General features: G+C 36.1%; 1 protein-coding gene across 3 annotated transcripts in view; it reads right to left on the bottom strand.

The window, feature by feature from the left end:
• Window positions 1–13,830, bottom strand: part of LOC145678397 (glutathione S-transferase C-terminal domain-containing protein homolog) — a 266,590-nt gene extending 252,760 nt beyond the window's left edge. The window contains exon 1 of one of the 3 annotated variants that reach the window (XM_081748482.1): window positions 13,443–13,830. In XM_081748482.1, coding sequence (XP_081604608.1) covers window positions 13,443–13,501 — 59 coding nt within the window. In that variant the 5' untranslated portion in view covers window positions 13,502–13,830. The remainder of the gene's footprint in view (window positions 1–13,442) is intronic. The other 2 variants (XM_081748481.1, XM_081748480.1) reach the window with 2 other exon arrangements.
• Window positions 13,831–16,239: the final 2,409 nt, after the last annotated feature.

Genomic DNA, 16,239 nt, shown 5'->3' with positions numbered 1-16,239 from the left:
CAATCAATCAGTGAAAACGTCATCTTTCTAGAGCCTGAGATTTCATTGTCGAAAGGATTGTCCACAAACATATAAACACAGTTTAAAAGAACTCGGAAGATGGAAGCACAATTCACATGCATTGATTTTAGAGAAGGCTTATTAAAATACAAAGGCTTTGAACAATAATTTTATATCATAGACTTTATGAAAAAGATATAGTTAACTAATTTAGACTATTTAAAGTACAAATACTCAAAATGTTTGTCTCTGTTAAACGTGAAATCACACATAACCGTAGATGAAAGATTTGAAAGCCAAAGTTATAGGTTGGAGCTCAGGCGCTTTTAATTGCTATTGTAGAATTTTAATAGATGGATTATCTGTCAGTTAGTAATAGAGTAAGAGCACAAACTTTATTTTATTGCAACTATGAAATGAAATCTTTTAGTTTTAAATCCCATGTATATACCGATCAAGCTAAAGGAGACGGTGATGATGAGAAATGAATGAAATGAAGAAAGTAGGAGGAAACCCACACATTGTCTAATGACTAATAAAGCATTCTATTCTATTCTGACTCCGATAGATAACATGGGTTAAAGATGGTCGTTCGTTTCTAGCATAATTTTGAAAATTTAACAGGAAAAAATGGTTTGTGTGCTTCTAATTTGTAAAAGAGGCGAAAGTTGTGTTTATTATCATTATTTATGACATGGAACTATTTGGCAAAAGGAGGGAACTACTCGGTGAAGATTATTCCATGGTAAATATATTAATGAAAGTCAAGCCTGTTATGAACCGATTGGCCCATAAGATAGCTAGTAACCATAATGTATAAAGTTAAGTATCGAATACATCAACTATAGAAATGGCCGAGAGTTAAGGAATCCACATAATTGGGAAAATTACGTTAATAATATGTTATGTTACACTGCAACACAAATATGAAAATGAAAACATATCGGAATAATACCTATAATGTCTTTAGTAACTTACAAATATATAATTCAACACTAAGGTAAGTAATTTTATGCCATATAGATTATTTTGCGCTATCCTCCTTTATGTGTATACCCACCTTCGCATACGCACCTGCTCCCTACGGACGCATCCCTCAATATAGCTCGGGACCCCTGCTGCGTTCCTGCCTTGACTCAGTTACATGGTATTCGTGCTTTTTAGTGGCCACCCAACCAAAGACGGTTAGTGTTTTTTCACAATACTTCTTATGGCGTACGTACAATGAAGCACCCTTAAAGTGATCCTAACAGAAATTAGGGAAAGTGTAACACTTTTTCGTCCGTTTGTAGCTTTTGATCGAAAACCACGCAGACGACCAACTTCGAAATAATTACATGCCGAAAACATTCGTGTTCTTTACTGGTTACTAAGAACGATTTTTCGTGCAGTTTCAATATACAGATCCGCAAAGAAATTCACGAAAAACATACTTCACACTCTGTTCCTTCAGCAACCAGTTTTGAGGTGTGCTTCTGCATTCCTCAGTGCAGATTCACTTCCACTGGTCTTCTGCAAATCACCAACCAACCTGTGGTTGGTGGCGAAAAAGAGCAGGGGTTATGTTTAACACAAGGCATCCGGAAAAATAAATAAATAAATAAATAAATAAATTTAAAAAAATTACAGGATAAATGGATGATACAAGTACTTAGACCTGCCCTAACGTTACGTAACCAAATACAATCTGGCCACTAAAAATTTAAACAGATTTCAATGATTCTGCTTCTTAACTCTCGCTTTTCGTATACCCTGATTCACGTTCAATGAGTTTACACACCGTACATTATAGCTGCCTCAACGTCAGTGAGTGTGCAATTTTACACTTCTGTTTTTCTTTCTTTTCTTACATACAAATCCGTGTCGGACGTAAAAGTAAAAACTTCGATTGCTTAAAAACTACTCTAATACAATATTTGTTGTAACTTATGACAAACTATATATTCAGCTATAATTACCTTATGGGAAATAATGTGTATTTCAGGCTCGACTCTCATTTCTATATTTCCACGTAAATCCGCATCTCAGAGGTAAATGGACACCACATTTCGGGTTGACTCGAGCAGAAGGATCTATCAAATGGAAAATTTATAGGGAAAATACGATGCGAAGCATTTTTCGTGAAGAAATGAGAGTGCGAACATAATTACTGCATAGCACATTAAAATGTAACTTGAGTGATAATGAAAGTATTGTATGTATATGTGTACTCTTCGCTTATCCGTACATTCCCCGTCACTGACGCCCTGCTGCCTACGGACGCACCCCTTCACATTCGCTCGGGCCCCCCCATCCTTCGTGCTTTTTAGTAGCCAGCTAGCACAAGCTGGATCGTGTTTTATGCACTGTAGTTTCTATGCCATACGTCCAGAGTGTTTACACTGAGACCTCCTGAAATCAATCTGCAAGTAGTAATGTAGCTCTTCATTTAGTGCATACTCTGCTAAAAGAAATACAAAGCTCTAATCTAACCTAAAAATGTAAGAAATGTGTCGAAATTTGGTAGAACCGTCTACTTGAGTAATGCCCATATTTCCATTACTTATGCACTAGTAAGGCCGCGCTAAGAAGTGCTCTGGCAATTCTCACGTGCGATCAAGCGCGGTTGCCACATTTATCTTCTGTAAAATACAATATAACAAGGGGCTCATTTTGTGGGAAAAGAATCACCTATGTATTACAACAAAAATATTATTTAAAATTATGCCTGACGAAAATATTAGTCAAAAGAAACAAACGAATTAGTATTGCGTTAAGATAGTTTACAAAATCGTAAAGAAAACAACTGTTACTTCTAAACACATAGGGCCTTATGCAGAGTCGTTTTGACGTATGATTAGCGTCATACTAAATGCCTGACTACTGCATGGAAACATATGTTAGTCGAACTCTTTAGTATGTCATCGAGCTTCTTCGTGACTAAGTGGTTAGCGTACGCCTTTATGGCATGGGAGACCCCGGTTCGATTTCCGGAGGGAGCTCATGCATTTCGGATTCAATGTTAACCATTAGGTCCACGTCTCATATAGCCTCGCTGCTGAAAGAGACGTTAAACTCAAAATCAACTCAACTCTTTAGTATGACACTAAACACGCGCCAGAACAACTCTGCGTAAGACCCATAATGTTATATCTTTTTTAAAAATAAAATTGAAAACTACTTCGTTAGAGAATGGTTTTAATTGTAGACAATTTAATTCCGTTTACTTTGGAAATTTCACGCTTTTTTCCTAGGGTAGATAAAGTTTCCATCGGTTCAGCGAGGTCTTTCGGGCACTTCTCTTTTGTTCTCAGTTGTAGGGCTAATGTATAAAGCTGAATCAACTTTTTCATTCACTTTATTCAATGGCAATAAAAGACCGTCGTTATGTTCTTTTTCGAAATATTCCCTAAGATTAAACACAAATTCCTGTGCCTGACTTATCAAGGGCATCCCCTTTCCGCACTTCTTACGCACTTCAGGCATTGTGTTCATAAACACAGACACATACACATACTAAATTTATATTTTAGGTCTGTGTGAATAATACGAATACAAACTATGTTCCACTGATGAATGAAAATAATAACGATAACACCACAATATTCACACCAATGCACTGAGATGATAGCACAAAAAATCAAAACAACCTGACAACACAAAAACTTTCACAGTAATGAGTAGGTATAAATGCGATAACACTGTTCTGTTACCATGGAAACAACCTAGTGTTTCCAAATGAATCTTTGTGGGCCTAAACCTATCCTCCCGTTCATATATTGGTAAAAGAAAAGTCCTGTACGAATAGACAAACATAGCTGGATCATGTTCGTTACTTTCCAACTACTCAATTTCTAAATCAGTCCTTATGAAAAGCTCATTATAACGGTCTCTGTAATATATAGACTATGTACATTTTTTCGGATGTCAACAAATTTCCTACAAAGACCATTAGAAATTCTACTAATTTCAGCCTGACATTCCAAATCACGGTTCGTTGCCCTTGAACTTTAGAAGAGCCGTAGAGACTCGCTACCCTCTTCGCTTTCAATTCCAGGAAAACCTACTCCCTGCGGCGGCAGGGAGGTGGACCGGTTGTTGTAACATGTAACCCCACTTCTATTCACGTAGCAAACTGTCAAAAGAACAGAGTTGTGTCAATAAGTGGAAAAAGGAAAAAAAAAAAAAAAAAAACATTATTGTGGCAATAACCTTAGGCTTAGTGGAACTACGTTGTGCTGGAATTTTGAGGAGTAAACTGAAGTACGATTATTTTTTAAATATCTAGTTTGTAAATATTTCAACTTATAATCTGGATCAATCAGTGATAAAGTTATTCAATTCCTTTATCGTTCTGTCAAGTGGTCGCTTTGATTCTTCTTGCTATGACAGTTCGCAACATTGTCGTCAACTTACACGATGTTAGATCTGTCAGAGCTGAGGTTATGATGGCCTTAGAATAAAATATTAGAAAATTCCTTTGTAAATTTTATAAATCTACGGATCCGTATAGTTAAACTGTACCCGATAATTTTCATTTCGGTTCATGTTTTAATAACCAAACAGTTAAGTCGTCGTAAACTGAATACGCACCCAGAATGTTACTCTCGCCACAAATAAGTCATAAGGCACTACATTTCAGCGTACTTTCATTTTTTATTGCAAGGGCTCGATATGTTAGTCAGCCGCTCTGGCACTAATTGAGATAACATTTCGCAAGAAAAGAAGTCCTTCACAAGTTATTCTTAAATTGCACAAAAGTCGATAGTTCCTGAAATGTATTTTCTTCTTTCTAATAATAAGGAATATACTGATTTGATTTTTTTTTTTTTTTTTTCAGTTTAACACCCTGTTCAGCAGCGAAGTTATATGTGACGTGGACTTTATGATCAACGTGGAATCCGAACCACGTGAGCTCCTCCGGGAATCGAGCCCAGGGCTCCCACGTCAAAGGCGCGTACGCTAACCGCTTAGCCACGAAAGAGCTCAGTAAGGATTAATTTTGCAGTGTAATATAGAGTTTAGGGGTGTACATATACAGTTTTGTACATACGATTAAATTTAGTGAATTCAACATAATTTTAGGTTTTCGGATTATTTTGTGTAACTGAAATGTGGAGTGAATCTAAGTATTACTGAGTTTTGATATATTCCAAGAAAGTGAAAACTGTACTTAATGGGAGCGAACATGTTTCGGGGAGCTGCAAAAGTATTTATTTAAATGTCGTAGCATATGCTTGTAGTATTCACTGTCATTCTAAGAGTAATAACTCATATAATATCATTCGTTGAATTAAAAATATAAGTTGTTCATTAATTTCCAGTTTCAATATAACTTTTGCAGAACAAGCCTCATTATTCATTACTATGATTATTTGATTAATATTATTCTTTCTGTTTATTTGTTTTGCAAATTTGTTATTAAATAGGTTACGATTTAGATTTCTGGGCTTTCGGCATCTAAGGCCATTTAGCCCTTCACGTTTTGAGGGATAACGTCCCTCAGCGAGCACACTATCCAGGGAAAGGGAAGGAACAAAGGATGGGGGAAGGAAGGAAGCGGCCTGGGACCTATATGTTAGGTACCACCTGGTGCCTAACAGGTGCATTTGCCTGGTGTGAATGAGGAAAGCCCAGGAAAACCTCATTCAGGGTGGCTGGCTTTAAAAAGTGTTGTACACTTTTTCGAGAAAGTGCCCCCACCGGGAATCGAACCCGGGACCGCTCGCACCGTTGTTATTAAGTAGGCCCCTAATCTGATCACACAATTTTCCAGACAGATATTCATGAGCAAGGAATCGAATTTCTTCTTACACCTTCGTTGTTTAAGAGTACAAAGGGCTAGTATCTACTTGCGTTGCTCTTGTCAATTTACTCAGTAAAATATGAAACAAAATATACGGTATAACTGAAAAGGACAGCATCCTAATAGTTATATAACCTTTGGTTAAAGTGTTACAAGCAACCAGGAAAACTAACATTGATATCAAATATTCAGATCATGTTTTTCCCCCCTCCCCCCGCCCCCAATCACTTTTAACGTCTAAGCGCCGCCACTGGTTGGAGTCCACTTCCGATACTTTGTGCGTTCAATTACGGGAATTTCCCGAGCATTTGTTGCAAGATGGCTCTTTCCAGAAAATTAATTTAAAACAATTAACACAGACATAATTCATATTTTATAAAGTAAATGTTTCAAAATGTATTAAATGAAATTCAATATCTTCCAGCGTAAAATAAACAGTGTTATTGTTGAATTATTCAGTTGCGACGCTTTGTGCGTTGAATTGCGGGAATTTCCCGAGCACTTCTTTCGCGATTTTTTTTCTTTCTTTCGAAACTGCAGCTCTTTCTTGGTGTACATCGAAACTTCCACTAGTAAGGAAGTTTGAATTCAGCATTTAAAATAGCAAGAGTTACGTAATCTTCGGAACTCCGAGCATTAAGCTTCTTAAATTTGACAAGAATTTTTACGCTATTGCTGGTGTTCATTCTGCAGAATGCTTATTTGAAGAGTAGCAACAAATAACTGAACTAAACTGTTGTTGGAAAACCAAATTTTACTGAAGAATACTTGTGTTACCATCAAAGGTAATAAAACAATAATACTAATAGTTTTACTAATGCACTACATATTTACTGGTAGTACCAGCACCTATGGCCTTAAACCCGATGAGGATAACGTCCCTCGGCGTCGCCGAGTCAGAGAGCACACATTTCACGGAAAGTATTTTCTAAAATATAAAATTGCATATCTTACTTCAAACAGGCTATAAGCATAATCTATACATTAATTTGTTCTACAATTACCTCAAGCTAAGGTTTTTTAAAAATTATTTTTTTAATTCATTCAGTGCATTCAGAAGTTTATAAAAGTCTTACGTTGTTGTATACCTTAATGTGAAAGCATCTAATTTGCACAGGAAAGTCCAAAATCTTTCAAAAATCACTTTCAATGTAATCATCTTAGTTGTACCAACAATATACTAACAAAAAGCTCAAAAACCTAGGTGGGATTTTTCAGAAGGGTCCAACCCGAAAAAACCCGGTGGGCCCACTTGGGCAAAGCCTAGTATCCTTATAGAGTGTAGGACAAAATTCAAGAGGACAAAATCCAAGCTAAATTCTGGTAAGTCGGACAAAACCCAAGCGGATAAAATCCAAGTAACAGTATCATGTGCGTAGCTGTGGTATCTGCCTGGGAACACCCTAATTAAATTGTGTGTTTGTTTCTTTCTCTTTGACGATTTGCTGAACACGCAGCCAAAAACTAATGTGCGTGGAGAAAAGGAGATACACACCGCAGAACCGTATATTCCAGAACCCAATCGAATAGAAGTGGAAGCCGCTATAAAGAAATTAAAGAAACACAAATCTCCGGGTATAGATGAAATTCCGGCTGAGTTAATTTTAGCTGGAGGCGAAAAATTGTGGAACAAGATACACAAACTCATTCTCCTTATCTGGAACAAGGAAGAATTGCCACAAGAGTGGAAAGAGTCAATCATTGTTCCAATTCACAAGAAAGGCGACAAAACTGACTGTAATAATTATCGAGGCATTTCTCTTCTGTCAACATCCTATAAAATCCTTTCAAATATTCTGTTAACAAGATTGACCCCATACGCAGATGAAATTATTGGAGATTATCAGTGCGGATTTAGACGAAATCGATCAACTATCGACCAAATATTTACCATTCGCCAAATACTCGAAAAGAAGTGGGAATACAATACCCCGGTACATCAACTATTTATTGATTTTAGAAAGGCTTACGACTCGGTTAGGAGAGAAACATTATACAACGTTCTTACAGAGCTTGGAATACCGAGAAAGCTAATTAGATTAATTAAGATATGTTTAAGTGAATCCCAAAGTAAAGTCCGGGTAGGAAAATTTTTGTCCACGAGCTTCCACGTCGAAAATGGCCTGAAACAAGGAGATGCGTTGTCGCCATTATTATTTAACTTTGTGCTGGAATACGCCATAAGGAAAATCAAAGATAGCAACCAGGGCCTAGAGTTGAACGGCATTCACCAGGTTATGGCATATGCTGATGATGTAAATTTAATAGGGGATGATAGGAGAACAGTAGAAATAAATGCAGAGATATTATTAAACGCTTGCAGGGACATGGGTTTAGAAGTAAATGCAGAGAAAACTAAATACATGGAAGTGCGTCGGGACCGTAATACGGCGAATTGTGGAGGCGTTAAAATATTAAATAATACTTTTGATAAAGTGGATACTTTCAAATATTTAGGATCAATATTAACAGACGAAAATCATATTCACGAAGAAATTAAATGTCGACTAAAAGCAGGGAATTCGTGTTACTATTCGGTTCAAAATCTCTTGTCGTCGCGAATTCTGTCGAGGAATTTGAAGCTTAAAATATATAAAACGATAATCATGCCTGTTGTTCTGTATGGTTGCGAAACATGGTCGCTTACTCTGAGGGAAGAACATAGACTGAAAGTATTTGAGAACAGGATCCTGAGAAGAATATTCGGACCCAAGAGGAACGAGAATGGGGAATGGCGGAAGCTTCATAACGAGGAACTACATAGTTTATACGGTTTACCCAACATTGTTAGGGTCGTCAAGTCTAGGAGGCTTAGGTGGGCAGGTCATGTAGCTAGAATGGAAGAAAGTAGAAACGCTTTCAAAGTCTTGACTGGTAGACCCATAGGAAAACGACCATTAGGAAGGCCTAGGCGCAGATGGGAGGATAATATTAAGATGGATCTCGCAGAGATAGGAATACAAAGTAGAAACTGGATCCAATTAGCTAAGGATAGAAGTCAGTGGAGAGCTTTTGTGAACGCGGCACCGAACCTCCGGGTTCTATAGGCCATAGAGTTAGTTAGTTTCTTTCTTCAATTGTCATTCTAAAGTTTTATCTGTAATTCTTCAATTTATTGAAATAACATTTCATTTACTTTTAAAGAAGTGAAAATCCAATAAAACATGTAAGATTGTCACAGTAAGAGTGCAGATGAGCTTTAATTACTCATAAAATATTCTGGCTACTGCTAGGACATGCCCAGGTGGATCCAATTTAGGGTGATCAGAAATATTTTGACTAAAAAGAGTATATTTACATAAATAAGCAGAAAATGAAAGCACTGACTTGCTAAATCAGAGATAACAAATAACAGCAAAGCAGTCCAGTCTTAAAAAGAGTACACTTACGTAATTCTATTCTATTCATTGAGAATTAAAGTAGAAATAAAGTTAAAAAGATATAATTTAGATTTAAAAATTTACTTCTCTACCCTCAAAGTATTTACATCAGTTACACTTTTGAAAATAACCAACAATATATATATTTTCATTTAGTTTATCTAGACACATTTTCACATTTCGATTTTCTAGATAACACTTTTACATTATTTAATTCACACACATTATTCCATTATTAAAAATACACACTTCAATAGCATTCAAACATAATAAATGGTGGATAGCAACGAGTAAAAAAGAAACATTCAGCATTCTACCATTACCATATTCACATTTTGATCTTGATAGATACATCTATATTTCACTTATTTAGAGTATAAGCGAAACACGAGAATACAATAAAAAAAAAAATAAATAAATAAATAAAACAGCATTCTACAACTACCGTACATATTTCACATTTTGGTCATTTCTGACGAAAATTTGATCAGTATATCAGAATTATTTGTTTCAAAATACTGTGTATAATAATAAAACTGAGATGAAAATATATACTTTTACAATGTATTTGTACATACATAATACTTTTACCTACTTTCATATGGATGTGATAAGTAATTAAAGCTCACCTGCACTCTTACTGTGACAATCTTACATGTTCTATTGGATTTTAAGTTCTTTAAAAGTAAATGAGATGTTATTTCAATAAATTGAAGAATTACAGATAAAACTTTAGAATGACAATTGAAGAAAGAAACAAACACACAATTTAATTAGAGTGTTCACAGGCAGATACCACAGCTACGCACATGATACTGTTCCTTGGATTTTGTCCGCTTTGCCAGAATTTAGCTTGGATTTTGTCCGCGCCCCATCCTTATTGGCAAGGATAGTGAAAAGAAGTGGGTTTTGGCAAAGACACGAATTTTAATAGCACTCGTCATGGTTTCATACTAGTAACTCTCCACTTGTAAACACAAAATACAGCTTTTTTAGACTGTGCAGAAATACACCGCCAGTGTTAAAAAACATCCAATAGGATTATCTACCATATGTACTAAGTTATTTTAGCCACCTAATAGCACTTGTAATGATATTACACCAGTAACCCTACACTTATAAACCTAAAATATAGCTCTATTACTTTGTATAAAATTTCGTTGTCTGCAGAAATTTCGGACGGGAAGGTTCTAGAACAGAGGTAATGCCTTATAGGCCACTAGCTAGGTTGGTTAGTTTCTGTACCAAATTTAATTCACATAGTATTGCCGAGCGAGCGTCAGCGAGTGAAGGCGGGTTAGAGCCCCGCAGGGCACGGTTTTTTCTGTCTTAATTACGGCTAAATGGGAAGGGGGACCTGTGTTCTAGAACCTTGCCAAGTTGGACACATACCTACTTACACATTCTAAGAGATAATAAATATTTCAAGAGTATGCTTCAGAGAAAAATAAATATGTGAACAAGTCTTCTCGGGCTAGCAGCCAGGTAAATACTACTATATCTTGCGACGTTTCGAGGGCTGACATCGTCCTCATCTTCAGGCGAATATGATGGTGCAATGGAGTGTATGGAATATATATATTCATGTATGTATGATTGGACTCTTCAGATTGTTGGTTGAAATGGCGGGATATGATTGGTGTCCATGTTTTACTCAGTTGGAATCCTGTGTCTCTGTTAAGGTTCGTTTTTTCTTGTGTGATTGCAGCGGCTTCTTTTATCCTCCTGTCCCAAATTCTTGAGCATTTTGCTATTATTTCGGCATCTGTGAACAAAATCTTATGTTGCTGTTTGATGCTATGTTCTGCCAGTCCGGATTTTTCTGGTTGGTTTAGTCCGATGTAACTGTTGTGTTCTTCGCATCTGGCTTCAATGGGTCGTCCTGTTTGTCCAATATATGACTTACCACATTCACATGGAATGCGGTAAACTCCAGGAGTTCGGAGGCCAAGGTCGTCTTTGGTTGATCGTATTAAGTTTTTTATTTTTCCTGGAGTTTTGTGTATTGTCCTGATGTTGTACCTGGCAAATAGTCTGCTGAGCTTTCCAGAAGTGTTCCCGGTGTATGGGAGGCAGATTGTGTTCTTCCGTTCTTCATTCACAGTTTCTTCATCATCAACAACAGTTACATCAGACTAAACCAACCAGAAAAATCCGGACTGGCTGAACATAGCATCAAACAGCAACATAAGATTTTGTTCACAGATGCCGAAATAATAGCAAAATGCTCAAGTGTTTGGGACAGGAGGATAAAAGAAGCCGCTGCAATCACACAAGAAAAAACGAACCTTAACAGAGACACAGGATTCCAACTGAGTAAAACATGGACACCAATCATATCCCGCCATTTCAAGCACCAATCAGAAGACGTCATTTCAACCAACAATCAGAAGAGTCCAATCATACATACATGAGTATATATATTCCATACACTCCATTGCACCATCATATTCGCCTGAAGATGAGGACGATGTCAGCCCTCGAAACGTCGCAAGATATAACAATATTCACCTGGCTGCTAGCCCGAGAAGATTTGTTAACAATACGCCGCCAGGAAAGCTTCAATAGAAAAATAAATATATTTTATTTACTCTATAGTATTTACGTATGGAAAATAGAAACAGCAATAAGAAAACTCACGTTCAAGACTAGAAAAAAAAAAAAAGTGAAAACACAGCTAAAATCCATGTCAAAAAAGAACTTATAAAGGTGGGAGAATTCTCTTTCTTTCTGGGCTTAATAGAGAAATTTCCAAGAGTTTGTCTACTTGACAGTTTTAGGTGTCCAAGTGAATCGAGTGGAGGCTGTACTGTATGTACATGGGTGAAACTGTGTGTTTAAAAGTTAAAATGCTAAGGCAACGTGGCCAAACTTCTTTAGAAGTACGAGAACTTATTATAAAGTATTATAAAGAGGGAAAATCAATTCGTGATATTGGGGAAACAGGTCACATTCCACAGTTCATGACATTATTAGACGTTTTAAATCAACAAAATCAGTGGAGAATAAACCAGAAAGTAGTAGACCTAGAGTGTTCTCACAGACGAGCGATAGATTGTACTACAAGTTAGTAAAAACCCCAACATGGTGCTCCTAAACTTGCGAAAGTAGTATCAGAACATCTCAATAAAAGTATCCATCCCGAAACGATAAGATTCGTTTTAAGAAGAAGCAATTTACATGGAAGAGTAGCCCGTAAAAAACCATTCGAGAACAAATGCAATAGAAAGAAGAGACTCAGTTTTGCAAAACTTTACAAAAATAAAGAATTTTCGTTTTGGAGCACTGTGTAAAGCAAATTTAATTTGTTCCGCTCAGATGGTCAATGTTATATCTGGCAGAAACCTACTGAAGAACTCCAAGAACGTAATCTACCATCCACTATGAAGCATGGAGGTGGTTCGGTAATAGTTTGGGGTTGTATGTCCGCCGCTGGTCCAGGTAAACTTTGTGTAATCGATGGAAATATGGATCACACAAAGTATTTAAACATTCTGAAGCAAAATTTGTTACGAAGTGCTGAATTATTGGGAATAAAAGAGAACTTCCAGTACTACCAGAATAACGATCCCAAGCACAAAGCACTCGATGTGCGATTGTTGGCTCCTGTATAATTGTCCGCATGTGCTGCAAACATCTCCGCAATCTCCTGATATTAACGTTATTGAGCACTTATGAGCTTATTTGGAAAACCAGTTAAAAACATACTATTAGGACAAAGGAAGACCTGCAATCAGCACTTCAGACTGAATGGGCAAAAACTGATCCTTCTTTCTGCAAAAAACTTGTAAAATCCATGTCCAAAAGATTGAAAGCTACCGTGAAAAATAATTGATTGCCAACAAAATATTAAATATACGTAATCACTTTCCAAAATTTTGCTACACATTAAGTGTCCGAGTTCTTTTTTGAAATGGATTTAAGCTATGTGTTTACTTTTTGTATTTTTTTAGTCATGAAATTGAGTTTTATTTGTGTTTCTATGAATTAAAATATATTTATTTTTCTCTGAAGCATACTCTTGAAATGTTTATTCTCTCTTAGAGTGTGTAAAAATTAGGTATATGTTCGACTTCTTTATTGAGCCACTGTATATATATTCATACAAAGTATTCAATTTTACCTCTAATCTTCCAAAATGTGGTGCACCAAAAGTAAAGTAGCACCTAATATAAATTCATGTATAGATCTGTAAACCGGGCCTGCATCACATTGTTATGAAGTGTACTTTCGTGAGTTTGTTTGTAGACATAAAGAATACTTTACTCTTTTCTTACCCTCCAAGGAAAACAACTGCTAACAGCATACGCCTCTTGTTACACGATTCTATCATCATTAATAAATGCACAGATCACATAACAGGCGTATATAACATTCTTCATCCTCTTCTTCGGTAATATATATTTACACTTATTAATGCAGTAGGACATTCCTTATCACGAACACATTCCAAAAATAGAAAATCGTACAAAGTCGTAAATTGTATTTATAAATTGTAAGAATGTTAATAAATCTATAACAGAATTAGAGAAAGGCCACAATTTTAAAATAAGTTACTAAATAGTCATATCTACAGACATCAAAAAAGTAGAACGCGAAGGTCGCAAACTATCAATATGCAAAGTTGATCAAACTTTATTAGTACTCAAACATTAACGGCATCCTACACAATGCAAAGAAAACGCAAACTAATTATAATCGAAGTGTTGATGTCGACTAACCCCAACTAAAATGTAAAATGTACCCAGACCGAGATGGAATAAAAACTGCCAATATAAATCAGCCTTCGCAAATTTTGAGGAGTGCAAATCAACGCAAAACTCTCAAAAATTAATTATAACTTTATATCTATTATCGCAAATTAAAACGCAGATTTTACTGCGCGTAATCGCAAACTGTTACGTAATAAGCAATGGGTTTCATCCTGTATCTGCCACTGAAGATTCTTCAGATAGTAACGCAACTCGTGCATTTAATTTATGCTTAATGATTCTGTGAAAAGTGTGCGGAATGATTCCAAAAACTGAAAATTTACGATATGTCTTCTAGGCAGTCACAGAAAGCATGAACAATACCTCAAATTTACACCTTCAAAGGAATATTATTCATGCCACTTGAATAAGAGTCTCGAATCCAGTGGCGCTGATAGACTCGTAATAGTGGGGGCAACGCAACCACACTTGTTTTCCTTTGATTATTATTATTAACTAACTGACTCTATGGCCTATGGAACCCAGACGTTCACAAAAGCTCTCCACTGACTTCAATCATTAGCCAACTAGACCCAGTTTCTACTTTGTATTCCTATCTCTGCGAGATCCATCTTAATATTGTCCTATCTGCGCCTAGGTCTTACTAATGGTCGTTTTCCGATTGGTCTTCCAGTCAAGACTTTGAAAGCGTTTCTACTTTCTCCCATTCTAGCTACATGGCCTGCCCAACTTAGCCTCCTAGACTTGATGACCCTAATGGGGCGTTTACACTTAGTCGATTTGCGTTCGATTCAGTTGAATTGACGTCACTTTCAACTTAATCGACCGTGTAAACGGGACTTCAACTTAATCGCTTGTTGATCGAAGGCGACTAATCGACTGGCAACTGAATTAAAAGACGTTCTATTTTCTGTGGTTGAAATAATTGAACACATCCATCAATCTGATTCGGCCTAGTTGCTTCGATATGCAGCGAGTCGATTTAGTCGTGCGACTAAATCGACTAAGTGTAAACGCCCCATAACAATTCATTCATTCATTCATTCATTGTTTATTCATCCATGTCGTACATTATTGGTCAGAGACCAGTACATAGGACTTGTCAAATAATAATAAGACATTTCAATATAATTGATTTACATTATTTTACAAACTATCACCCAAGTATTCATTAATATGATAATACATTTTGTTACACAAAAAATTAAATAGTTCATTTTTGAAATTTCGTATGTTTTTGATATTCTTCAAATAACTTGGGAGCTTATTAAACAACTTAGCGGACATAGGAAGAACACTTCTTTTGGTGCACGCATAGTTTTGGTATGCTGTAAATATGTTATTCTTTTGTCGTGTGTTGTATGAATGTACATCGTCAACATGAAGAAAACTACTTTCATTTCTCTTTACATATATGATACTTTTGTATATGTACAGACAAGGCACAGTTAAAATTTTATTTGACTGAAAGACCCTTTTGCATGAGGACCTTGGTGATAGATTAAAAATAGATCTTATTGCCTTTTTCTGTAGACGAAAAGTAGTAACACTGGAATAGGAGGCTCCCCAGAAAATTATTCCGTAATTTAACAATGATTGAAACTTACCATAGTACAATAACAGCAAAGTTTCTTTTGACACTGAACCACGTAGTCTATAAATGACAAAACGGATACGACTTAATTTGCTGTTTAGCTCAGTAATATGTGCTTCCCATGTAAGCCTATTGCTTATTGTTACACCTAAAAATTTAGTGGATTTTGAATAGTCTACATCAGTTGAATTTATCACAATGGGTGGTACTGTTCGAGGTGTACATGAGTAATGAAACTTTAGTGCTTTTGTTTTCTTTGCATTTATCAGCAGTTGATTCTGAGATGTCCATTTTATCAAACGCTCCACAGTTTGTTTTAATTTACTTTCTAGTTCAACTGTATTGTCCGCTGTTACTATGACATTTACATCGTCAGCATATAGTACAATATGTTGGGGATACATATATTGAACAAGATCATTTATGTAAAATAAAAAAAGAATTGGCCCAAGAATTGAGCCTTGAGGAACACCAGCAGAGATAGTAGCAGTTGTGGATGAAAATGTGACTTGTTTATTGTTAATTATTTTTTGTATTTTTACTACTTGTTTTCTGTTTGTCAGGTACGAGCGAAACCATTCATGTACTACACCCCTTATACCATATTTCTGGAGTTTTGCCAGTAGAAGAGAATGTTGAACACTGTCGAATGCCTTGGAGAAATCAACAAATAAACCTACTGCATATTTTCCCTTATCAAGTACTGTAGAAACCTCTTTAATAAAGTTAAACAACGCTGTATCAATTGATTTGTTTTTTTGGAAACCA

Source organism: Thermobia domestica, chromosome 2, assembly GCF_964235325.1.
Source record: "Thermobia domestica chromosome 2, izTheDome1.hap1.1, whole genome shotgun sequence".
In the NCBI taxonomy this organism is placed as follows: Eukaryota; Metazoa; Arthropoda; class Insecta; order Zygentoma; family Lepismatidae; genus Thermobia; species Thermobia domestica.
This window is presented reverse-complemented; position numbering and strand designations above follow the sequence as displayed.